General features: G+C 34.5%; 1 protein-coding gene across 3 annotated transcripts in view; it reads left to right on the forward strand.

The window, feature by feature from the left end:
- GKAP1 (G kinase anchoring protein 1) overlaps window positions 1-13,150 on the forward strand; it is a 59,494-nt gene that overhangs the window by 40,703 nt on the left and 5,641 nt on the right. For 2 of the 3 annotated variants that reach the window (XM_079790321.1, XM_079790322.1), the window contains 2 exons: window positions 7,348-7,445; window positions 10,858-10,921. In XM_079790321.1, coding sequence (XP_079646447.1) covers window positions 7,348-7,445; window positions 10,858-10,921 — 162 coding nt within the window. Of the gene's footprint in view, window positions 1-7,343; window positions 7,446-10,857; window positions 10,922-13,150 lie in introns of all 3 variants that reach the window. The other variant, XM_079790323.1, reaches the window with a different exon arrangement.

Genomic DNA, 13,150 nt, shown 5'->3' on the forward strand with positions numbered 1-13,150 from the left:
CTCTCTCTCTCCCCCATCCCTCCCTCCCTTCCTCTCCCTCCTCCTTTCCCTCTAAAATCAATAAAAACATATCCTCAGTGAGGATTTTTTGAAAAAATATCTCATCATATAGAGACCTATAAATCTGTTTCTAATGACTGGTCTTCTGTCTTACTTTCTCTTAAACTATGAACCTGTTCTTTATCTTATATGTGAACGCTTTCCCCTTCCTTTCTTGGTTTTCTTTTACTCCCTGCAAGAACAAAGTCCTTGAATTATGAAAGGCCTTAGTTAGACTGAATATTCAGGAAACTGAAAAATTCTGCACACAATTGTGTGTTCACCACCCCAACACATCATCTGTATACTGGATTGTGTCTTCACCACCAGCATTAATTTGTGGGCTGCCAGGTATTGCTGAAAAACAGTGCTAATGTTCTGTTCTCAAAATCATTGCTGTCTAACTTTTACCGTATCCTCATTTCTACTTAACAGTCTTTTGATTCATTTCTTTCTAACTTTGACAAACACCTACAGAGGCTATTCCAAATTCTAAAAGCCCGTTTTCCATCTTGTCATTCTCTTCAATAGATGCTATCTCTTTGTTTCCTAAGACTGATAAATTCAATCATTCCATGAATTAAACATCTATATTGTTTTATAGGACACAAAAAGTCAGACCCTTAAGAACTGTTTACTCCAATGAAGTAGTAAGATTGGTTAATAACACTAACATAATTCCACATGAAAATCTATTTCAACTTAGTAGTGGGTAATCCTTGCTTTCCCTTGAAGTACTTGTTTGTTCTTTTCTGGCATTGATTTAATGTTTTCCTGTTTTGCCTTGACTATCAAAGTTTATGTATAGTCCAAGCAACCATGTTAACATATATGGCTAGCATATTTGCTTTCTTTTTTATTGACTATGTATGATTTTCCCCTTTGTGGTCCATATCTTCTTATTTTTTAAGCCATTTCAGATAATTTTTTTACGTTATTCTTTTTTGTTGTTGTTTAAAGTATTACGAATAGTAGTACATATGTCTCCTTTTTTTCCCCATTGACCTTCCCCCAGCCTCCCCTACCCCCTGGCTCAGATAATTTTTTTGATAGAATGACATTAATATATTTAGACAAATAGATGTCTTAAACCCTTTGTAGAACAAAATTGGGTATGTATGTTTAGTTAAACGATTAAGTAATATTAATGACTTAATAAAACCACAGGACAGTGCAGTATAGTAGAAAGGGAAGTCTTTGAAATCAAACAAACCTAGTAACACAAGATACAGCTTCTGCAGCTTATCAGCTGTGTTACTTTGGGATGAAATTATCTGTCTTTCAAGTACTGTTAGTAGGAAAATTAGCAATTATGAATCAAAATGTTTAGTAGAGCATGTACACAGTACACATTTAATAATTATTTTTGTACAAGGTAGAAAATGGTAATTCTAAAAAAATATATACTTGGTAAAGTGTGATAGTAATTAACATGAATGGAGATTAGAGATGACTTTCCTAGAAGAAAATAGCTTTTGAATTAGAATTTAAAAGACAGTAGAATTTGAACATGCAGAGGTAAGGGAGAGGAAACTGGAATGCCATGAGTAAAAGTATTGAGGCAATGAAGTATCAGGTAAGTTGGGTAAGGCAGGTTGTAAAAGATTAGGGAAAATTTAAAGGCCTGATTTATGATTTAGTTAGTAGATAGTAAAGAATATTTGAAGGTTTTTCAGTATAGAACAAGCATATATATAGTAATATTAATTTCCACTGCATTTGCTATGAAAAACTGAATGAAGGTGAGGACTGGTGATAGGGATTAGACAGATGATACTCAATATTTTTATGGATATAGAAGAACAGTAACTAACACATTAGTGGTAGTGTAAATTGGTATAACCGTTTTTGGAAATCAATTTGGCATTAACTTTAAAAGTTGAAGATGATGAGCAGACTGTACGTTCTAGAAATTCTACCCTAGATTAAACCCTAGAGATATGTTCAAAAATAATGTTGAAAACTCAGCTGTTTGTAATAACAGAATCAATAAGAGAAATTAATGACAGCTATACTTAGCAACATGGATGAATATAAAAAAATAATGTTTAATTAAAAAAAAGGTCACCCAATAAGAATTGTTTGATGCCATTTATATAAATTTAAAAAAATAGAACATTTTAGGGATATGTATATGTGTAGTGAAAGACTAACAGGAAGAGAATGACAAAATTTGTAACAGGAGGGGAGGGATAAGGATATGACTGGGGAGAGGCACATGGGGATGCCAAAGTATGGTAATGTTCAAGTTATTTTTTTTCCCATTAAATTTATTGGGGTGACATTATATGGGTTTTAAGTGTACATTTCTATGATACATGATCTGGATATTGCATTGCGTGCCCACCACACAAAGTCAAATCTACTTCTGTCACCATATATTTGACCTCCTTTATTCTCTACTACCTCCTCAACCCCCCGCCCCCTCTCTCTCGTAACCACTATACTGTTGTTTGTGCCTATGAGTTTTTGTTTGTTCATCTTGTATGTTCATTTGTTGTTCTCAGTTTTATATCCCACATACAGTGAAATCAAATGGTTCTTGACTTTTTTTGTCTGACTTCTTTCATTTAGCATGACATTCTCAAGATCCATCCACATTGTTGCAAATGGCAGTATTTCATCTTTTCTGATGGCTTGAGTAGTGTTCGATTGTATGTATGTACCACATCTTTATCCAGTCATCTATTGAAGGACACTTGGGTTGTTTCCATGCCTTGGCCACAGTGAATAATGCTGCAGTGAACACAGGGTGCATATATCACAGCTGCCTTTTTAAACCGTGACCTTCTGGTTCATGGGCCAAAGCTCAACCACTGAGCCACACGGTCTGGGCTAGAGGTGCATTATCTTTGCAAGTAAAGGTTTTCAATTTTTTTGGGTAGGTACCCTGAAGAGAGGTTGCTGGGTCATATGGTAACTCTCTTCTTAATTTTTTAAAAATATATTTTATTGATTTTTTTTACAGAGAGGAAGGGTGAGGGATAGAGAGCCAGAAACATTGATGGAGAGAGACATTGATCAGTTGCCTCCTGCACACCCCCCACTGGGGATGTGCCCGCAAACAAGGTACATGCCCTTGACCGGAATCGAACCTGGGACCCCCCAGTCCGCAGGCGGACGCTCGATCCACTGAGCCAAACCGGTCAGGGCTCTCCTTAATTTTTTGAGGACCCGCCATACTGTTTTCATTGTTCAAATTCCTAATCCGCATATTGCATTTTTTCTTTTATCTTAATCTGTATGATTCTTTTGCATGTGTGAAATTTTCATAATTAAACAAATTAAGAATTTCTCATATTATGTCATTGGGTATAATAGGAGAAAAAGATTGAGGCTATTTAAAAAAATACTTTTTTTTTTTACTTCCTTCCTCTCCCCATTGTACTCCTTTCTCAGAGAAAGAAAGCTCTTCTTTTTGCCCAGGTTAAAATTCTTTTTTTTCTGTACAACCCTAATTTGGCCATTCTTAACACAACATTTGGCTTTGTTTTTGAATATTCTTTTTGTATGAAAATGCCACATGTATAGGTATTTAAAAATAATTGTAACAGTAAGTAGTATAGTTTCATAGCCCTTTTGTAAACCATGCTTTATATTCTGTCAAATCAGCGTGCTGTAATTACAGCTTGGTCAATATCGTATTATTGAACATTTAGGTTGTTTAGAATTGGTCACCTGATATTTATTTAACATCTTTATGTATTTAATTCTTTGGTGAGTTATTTCCTTGGAATAAATTCTTAAAAATAGTAAATTAGTCAAAGGATATAAACATCTGTGTTGCTCTTGATGCGTATCAACATTGTCTTCTATCAGCAGGAAGTTTTCTCCACAACTTCACTGGAATTGGGTAGATCATCCATTCCTGATCCCATTCACTTTATGGCCTTCAGGTGTCTGTTTTAGTAACTGCCCTTATGGCATATTTCATTCTTATTCTATGGATATCTTATACTCACTGTGTGCAAACTCAGGCTCATCATCCTGTCTCCAAACCAAGTGTTTGGCTTGACTTCCATCATTTTTGTTTTTATCATTTGATCTAGTTACCCAGACGCTAAACTTCCTTATTCACTTTTCTGTTCTTCCAGGCTTGGGAGTTTTAATCTTTGAAATATTTTTCAAATCTATCTTCTTTTCCATGTCCTTAAACTTCACTGTTTGTTGAATCAAGTATAGCAAGTCCTTGAATAACATGGTTTCGTTCATTTTAACAGTGATATGATGCCCGTCATTTTGAAACTTGCAGAACCTATCCATGACCTTAAGTGAGGACTTACAGTGTCCTTGACCTGACATTTTAAGTCCTCAGGTGTGCTTTTCAGATTGAGTCTCAACTCATTTAACAGGTTTTGAAATCAGTTTTAGTAGACTGCTACCAGCATTTGCAAAAACAAAAAATGTCAGAGTATATCTATTCATATTTTATGAAATTTGTTTCTGTGTATATTTTGTTTTGGCCTTTATTTTCTGTGGATATACACTTTTTCCTCCCAGTAATGTAGAAACTGTTATATGGGCCACATTTTAGTTAAATGCAGATGGTGAGCATTTCAGGTCATTAAGTAATAATCCTTGAAAATGAAATAGTTGAATTTTTAATAACTAAATTGTTTTCAGTTACCCACACAGAGGAAAAATATTTTAATGTACCAGTTTGATATAATATTTCTTGCTTATTATTGAGATTATACATTTGTTCATGTTTTTTGCTCATACACCTGTCATATGGATTGTGACTTATTATTTCCAGATATTCATTTATCTTTTGATTTTGTTATAGTATTTTTAGAAATTTTTTTCAGCAAGTTAAATCTATTAATCTTTTTCTTTTAGTTTTCTCCCTTTGGTATGTTCAGAAGGGCTTTCCTATTAAAAAATGATATATATTCATATTCATCTAGATACCACTTTAATACTTATGTGGTTTAATTTTTCAAAATCAAAATAGTATTTTATATTGTTAAATGATTATATACTCAATATAAAACAATTTTGATAAAATAATTTTTAAATGAAGTGAAAATACTAGTATTTCATAATATAATGTCCTAAGAGAGTTACTAAAATTTTGTTTTATGTCCTCCCTGCATTTTTCCTTGCATGTAGCATTACAATTTGGGATCATGTTAATGTATTTTATAGTGTATATTATTATTTTTAGTGATTTCAAGTGTTTCACTGTTTTATAAATTTACTATAGATTTAGCCTATATTCTATAGTTGGGCATTTAAATTGATGTCCAATTTTTTGTTGTAATCACAGTGAACACTGATAGATACACTTATTTATAATTTTGATCCACCCACCTTATTCCTTAAACTAGAAACTCAAAGTGTCCATCTTTCTCCACTACCACATTTCAACCTCTCATCAAATGCTCTTGATTACACTTTTAAATAATTTCTTACATAATATACTTCTTTCCATTTAAACTGCTTCTACCCTAATCAATGGTATAATCTTCTCTGACCTGGACTTGCAGTAGCAGTTAAAGGTCTTTCCACCTGTCCTACCCGACTCTAATCCATTTTCCACAGTCATCCTTTAAAAATATAACATAAATCTTAATAATCCTGCTCAAAATCCTTCACTGCTATTTTACTCAGAATGTGCAGGCCATTCTTATTGCCTACAAGGCCCTCCAAGATCAAGCCTCTACCTGTTTTTCCAAAATCATCTTGTACTATCTTCTCCCTCACTAAGCTCCAAACCACTGGCCTCTTTTTTCTTCAGATTCTTGGCTCTTTCCTATCTTAGGGCTTTTAAACATACTGTTCTTTCTACCTGGATTTCTCTTACTTCCACTTTTCATTTTATTTTATTTATCCATCCTCACCTAAGGATATATTTATTGATTTTAAAGGGAGAGGAAAGTCGGGGAGGAGAGAGCAGGGGAGGGGAGGGGAGGAGAGGAGAGGAGAAAGAGAGACACACATTGATGTGAGAGAGAAACATCAGTGGGTTGCCTCCCATATGCGCCCTGACCAGGGATCAAAACCCGCAACAAGGTGTGTCCTGACCAGGAATTGAACCTGCAGTCTTTTGGTGTACAGGACAACACTCCAACCAACTGAGCCACCTGGCCAGGGCTTCTAGCATTTTTTTTTTTTTTTTTTTTTTTTTTTTTACATCTGCCTCCTGCAACAGACAAGCCCCATCAGGGCAATAATCTTTTCAGTTCTGTTCACTGTTGTATACCCAGCACCCAGCAGCAGTTAGGTGCTCAGTGAGTATTTTTAGAGTAAGTTAATGTTTCCACATACTCATTAGATAAATAGAACCAATTTATACTATTATCAAAAATATAACTTTGGATTTTTTATTTTTTTTTGCATTTGAGTTTGTTTATTTCGTTATATGGTACAAGATGAAGGGACTTAAACTTGTTTTGCCAGTTAGCCATTTGTCTTGTAATCTATTCTGTGCTTCAGCCTTTTTTCACTTTTTAAAAAATACTATATTTATATTCGTATAATAAATTCTTACATCTTAAATCTCTTTCTGGACTTTATTTTCTGTTACAGTGCTGTCAACCTAGGTGCCATGACTATGCTACTTTAGTTATTTTTGCTGTACTGTATGTAATTATTTGTTGGGCATATTCCTCTTCATTGCATTAACTTTGTTTCCATCCTGTATTCTCCCAGATGAAGTTTTTACTGTCCAAATCTCATTGGAATTTCAAGAGAAATTGTATTGAATTTACAAAGTAATATATTTAGTCATATTTAGTCTTCCTATCTACTGACATACTTTGTTCTATGCCCTTTTCAGTATTTTGTAATTTTCTTAATGGATCCTGAAAATTTCTGAATTTTATTCTTGGGGATATTTTCTATTGCTATTGGGAGAAAATGTTTTTTCTAGTTATATCTTCTATCTACTAATTGCTGATACAGAGCAAAGCTATTTATTTTCTTGTTTTGTTATTTATTTTGTGTTTTTTCTCCTAAGTTTTCAATTCTTTTGGGTCTTAAAGATAGACTAATAATTCGTCACAGAACACTTTTAGTATGTTTATTCATAAATACATCATTTCAAAGCCTTGATATTATTCTAGGGTATGTTTGTAGCTTGAGATTAATCATAAATATCTTATTTGCTTGCATTGTATATAATTAGAATTGTATCATTGAATAGAAGTGGAAATACAGTCAACAATTGAAGGTTGCTGTGGAAAATGAATTAAAATAGAGAAAATTGGGACTTTTTTTATCTTAAACTTTTCACAAAGGAATATTGTAAACCAGAATCAGCAGGCTATCTTAGTTCTAAAATAGAGTTTTTCTCTTTTCAGGAAGTAGTTTTGAAAGATGGAAGAATTGAAAGACTAAAGTTGGAACTTGAAAGGAAAGATGCTGAAATCCAAAAGCTGAAAAATGTGATCACTCAATGGGAGGTTTGTGTTTATTTGCTGTTTTATACTAGTAATCTGCACACTTTCTGTTTTTCCTATATATAAATACATTTAATGTTGGATTAATAGAAAGAATGTTTTTGCTATTTCGGTTTTTAAATGTTATAAAATTGGAATGATAATATTTTATGGTAAAATATATATAACATTAAATTAGCCATTTAAACCATTTTTAATGCTATAATTCAGTAGCATTAAGTACCTTCATAATGTATAGTTATCACCAGTGTTTCCACAATTTTTTCATTATTCCAAACAAACTCAGTACCCATTAAACAGCTTCCTGTTTCCTCTTTCCCTGCAGCCTATGGTAATATGTAGTCTCTTATGATTTTGCTTCTTCCAGGCACTTCATATAAGTGGAACATACAATATTTGTTCTAGTGTGTCTCGCTTATTTCACTTAGCATAATGTTTTCAAGGTTCATCCATGTTTTAGCATGTGTCAGAATTTCATTCTTTTTTTATGACTGAAAAATATTCCAGTATATGTATATACCACATTTTGTTTATTCATCTGTTGATGAGCACTAGCATTGTTTCCACCTTTTGGTTGTGAATAATGCTGCAATGAACATTGGTGTATGAGTACTTCAGTCTCTGCTTTTCATTCCTTTGGTTATATAGCTAAGAGTGGAATTGCTGGGTCAGAAAAAAATTTTACATTAACTTTTTGAGGTACCACCAAACTGTTTTCTGTAACAGCTCTACCATTTTGCCTCCTCATCAGTGATCCATAGGGTTCCAGTTTCTCCACATGCTCACTAACACTTGTTATTTATACAATTTATTTTTTAACTATAAACCTACATATTACCCTTCCTTCCTTTCTTTCTTTCCTCCTTCCTTCCTTATTAGGCTTTAAAAAATACCTTTATTCATCTCAAGTGTCTTTCTGGGTCCTGCATATGTAATAGTGAAAAAATGATAAATCAAGTTCCAGCCCTTGATGGTACTTAACATTTCCTTTCCTTCTCTACTCGTGCCTTTAGTAATAATCCCCGCCCATTTCCCTTAGCTTTTCCTTTGTCATTTATATTTTTCTTTGCTTTTTTTGAGCATATACCATAAACCAGACACAAAATACAAGGATGAGTTAGCAAGAAGCTCATAGACTAGTGTGGAAGATAAATATGTAAATAATTGCAGTATGGGCTTTATAATTGAGATTTGACTGAGGGCTCCAGAAGCACAGAAACAGGAATGAATTAGTTGTTGCTTTTGAAAATTGGTAAGTATTTTACAGAAAAGATGGTGTTTCCAGGTAGAGAGAACAGCACATACAAGGCATGGGAATGGTAGGAATTACATTGTTGCTGACATTTAGAGAACTGGGAAGTTGTAGAATGTGAAATTGAAGATGTTAGTTGGGATCAGATTTTAAGTGACATGAAAATGGTTTTGTGGAATGGTAATGCATGTAGCTGAGGGCCTGGAGTGAATATAGTCTGATAAAACAATGAACAGGTATTGAATGTAAGAGCAAGAGCACATTTTGAACTAGTTTATTAGCCAGTAGGAATAATAGATCCTATTTTGAACATGTTAAATTTGAAATAGCTATGGATTCAGGCATAGATGTTCAGGATGCAGTAGGGTACAGTGGAGTCACAACATATCATATATGCATTTAAGTGCTCTCTTTTTCATGAAATTAAAATACCAATAAGGGCATTGAGTATTTCATTTGTGTTCTTTATTATAAATTGCTACTAGTATTTTTATACATGTATGTTTTTATACATATATTTACTATTTAGGATTGTATATATTATATATGTTATTTTAATGAGAAATATAAAGAATTTCCATGGGTAATGTTTTTCACTTGCAATTTTTGCTTTATGTGCTAATTTTGGACCCTCAGGCTAGTATAAGAGGTGATTCCATGTACACTGATCTGGACCTTAGACAAAAGGTTTGAGCTAGAGATAGTTTGGTGAAATAGTAACATTGATTGAAGCCTAAGAATTAGAATTTCATAAGATACAGTTTCATATTCACAGTACATATATTTCTATATTCATAGTGAGTATAGTTGTAGTTGACTGTATAAGGTTTTTTCCTTCATATTTTTGTTTCCATCTGACTTATCTCCCCTGTTCATTTCTAAGCAGCTTAGAAGTCCTGTTCACTGTATATTTACTTTGGCCCTTACTTCTGTTCATTGTATTCAGTATTACTCAGTTACATTACTGATTTATCATCAGCAATTTACTGGGCAGAGTATTTAGTAAAAGCCGTATTTATTGGACTTGATTTAAAATACATTAAATTTGTCTTACAAGAAAGACTTTTGAATTTGGTAACTTCTGTATATATCTGTACATAATGAGAGAAAAAATGACAAGTTTCTTTTTTTTATGACAAGTTTCTTATACTGATATGTTCCTAATTTGTTTTTCTTTCTATATTAAGTGTATTTTTTTAAATGTATTAAGTATTTGTAAGTAATTTAGAGTGGGTTATATGTTGAATAAAGGTGGTGTTGCGGGAAAATTCTCCAGAATATGGAGGTTAACATGGAAACACAGGTCCTCTTTTTCATAAATGTATAGTTGTGTCACCTATGTAGTATGAGAAGAAGCTAAGACATTGGAGAAAAAAATTGAAAAAGAAGTTTCAATAAATGACTAATTCATATCTGCCAAAAATTACTTTAACAATAGTTATTGAAATAACAAGAGATTAGTAAATTTAGTCTTAACTGAGAAGACACAACTGGGCTGTGCAATTCAGTAACCACTACATGTGTATACCTACATTTAATAAAATTAAAACTTTAAATAAAGTTAAAACTGAATTTTCCAAAGTCAAGCTAGGTCTATTTTCAGTAGTTAATAGTCACATATTGGACAGTGGCAGATAAAGTTCTAGTATACTACTGGATATTCCTGGTATAGAGCTATGAATAATTTTTCTTCTAATTATTATTTTTTAAATTTCTTTATTGATTAAGGTGTTACATATGTGTCCTTATTCCCCCATTACCTCCTCCACCACCCCCCCCCCCCACTCAGGCCCTCACCCCCCCTATTGTCTGTGTCCAATGGTTAGGCTTATATGCATGCATGGTTGATCTCTCCCCCTTACCCCTCCCCTCCCCTACCTTCTTCTAATTATTAAGTATTAAGGGTTTTATTTGAAGAAGAAAAGAGAAAGTCTTCAGGAAAATTTAATATTATCCTGTTTTCTCCATTTTTATCCCTCTCTTATTTTTCAATCACTAGGGATATAATTTAAGTAGTAGACAGTTCTGAATACATTTTTCTTCATCCTTTTTCTTTTAAAAGTAACTATGTCTTTGAGTAAATTGAGAACTCATAGATTGATAGTAAATCATTAATTTATCATTTACTTTAAAAATTAAATCTTTTTTTTCTTTAACTATCAGGCAAAGTATAAAGAAGTAAAGGCACGAAATGCACAGTTATTGAAAATGCTTCAGGAAGGTGAAAGTAAGTGATTTTTGTGGTTTTAGAATTAAAATATAATCTTAAAAAATATTTGAAGAGAATTTTTCAAGATACATGATTTATTAACTCAACAAAATAAAAAGGTTTCCCAGAGTGATACAAACTGGATTGTTGCTGATAATTTTGTTATTACAAGTTACTATTATAGCACCTTAGGTATTATACAAATTTACAATTATTCACATAAGAGAAATCTTGAAATTTTAATAAATTGTTAAACTACTTTTAGCAGGAAAACAAGAATAACATTTGCTTAAGATTCTGCTTTCTAATTATTAGAGGAGAAGACCTATCATTTTAGGTTCCCCCCCCCCCTCCCCACTCTTCATACTTTTACTGTCACTTTAAACTTTCAGCAATAGAAGCAGGAAGCCAAGGAAATCAACCAAAACTGACCGAGATAATGAAGATTAGTAAGGTTGATGTTATATTCGAATCCCACAAATCAGTTGCTTTCCTGATCATATTTACCTAGTGACATTTACCTTGAAAGTTCTATGAAAAGTTTCCATTCATGACAGAAAAGAAAAGGTATATTAACTTTTAATATAAAGTTTATGCAAAGGAAATTATTAACCATAAAAGAGACATAGAGAAAGATATGAATACATGAGAAAATCTTCTTTTGAATGGACAAAATTGTCTAAATACATTTTCCCTGTTAATAAGTATTAATGAAATACCAACTATAGATCCTGGGAGTATTGTATAGCACTTAAGAAAATGTGAAACTCACCTTGAAGAATAAGTGAATGAGACCAGAAAATTGTTTCAAATATGAAGATACTGGGAGTAGAATTGTCCAACCAAAATCTAATCTATATTATTAAATAACAGTTATGAAACCAATATGATTAAAACCCAGAAATCTTGTCCAGTTGAACAGAATATATAGTCTTGAAGTAGATTCAGGCTTTTGATAACCCTTTAATTTTTTATAATATAACTATTATTTAACTATTATACAGCTTAGCTATGATGAAATAGAAATCCTATCTAATAAAGAGGGGGCATGCAAATTGACTGTCACGCCATCACAAAGATGGTGGCGCCCAGTCCCTGCCGGAATCCACAGTCCTTTCAGCCCAGATTGGGGGGGTGGCAGGTGCACGGTACGGCCGGACCCGCCCTCAGCTCCCCATCTGCCCAGGGCTGGCCCGAGGCGCAGGCAAGCCTCGGATGGCAACTGCCCAGCCGACGCCCGAGGCACAAGCAAGCCTCAGATGGCGGCTGCCCAGCCGACACCCGAGGTGCAGGCAAGCCTCGGATGGCTGCTGCACAGCCGCCCAGGGCCACCCGAGGCTCAAGTAACCAGGGCCAGCCGAAGCTTGTGCTGCCGGCAGTGGCAACAGCAGAGGTGTGATGGGGATGTCACCTTCCCTTGATTGCCAGGTAGCCTCCTGCCCCTAAGGGCTCCCAGACTGTGAGAGGGGGCAGGCTGGGCTGAGGGACCCCCACCTCCAGTGCATGAATTTTTATGCACCAGACCTCTAGTTAAAGAATAATGGGAAAAGGCATTATTTGGACAGTTAGACACCATCATCTTAAGATTCATTTAATGAATAAAATTATGAAAATAATTGGTTTATAAGGTATGTTTCTAATTAAATAAATTAAATGTATCATTGGATATATGATTTTTAAATATGTAAAAGAAATATTCCTTGGTTAAAGAAATGGAAAAAGTGAAAATATTAACTGATAAAAGCTTACTCTCAATAATGGATTAAAAATGGCTACCAGTAAATAAAATTTGTGTCTATACTCCATTCTGTAAATAATCCAACTAGAAGAATTTGATATAGGACCATTACATGAAAAATACAGTACATTAGAGTATATGTACTCTGTCATTTATAATATAAACTAGAGGCCTGGTGCATGAAATTTGTGCACATGGGGGGGCTCCCCTCAGCCCAGCCTGCACCCTCTCCAATCCAGGACCCCTGGCTTGTAACTGCTCACCTGCCTGCTTGCCTGCCTGGTCACCCCTAACTGCCCCCCCCCCCCCGCCAGCCTGGTTGCTCCCAACTGCCCCCCCCTGCCAGCCTGGTTTCCCCCAACTGCCCCCCCACCAGCCTGGTCGCCCCCAACTGCCCCCCCTCCCGCTGGCCTGGTCGCCTCTAACTTTCCCCCCTGCCGGCCTTGCTGCCCCTCCTGCTGGCCTGGTTGCCCCCAACTGTCCCCGCCCTGCTGGCCTGGTCACCCCTC

The sequence above is a fragment of the Cnephaeus nilssonii genome (assembly GCF_951640355.1).
Source record: "Cnephaeus nilssonii genome assembly, chromosome: 14".
In the NCBI taxonomy this organism is placed as follows: Eukaryota; Metazoa; Chordata; class Mammalia; order Chiroptera; family Vespertilionidae; genus Cnephaeus; species Cnephaeus nilssonii.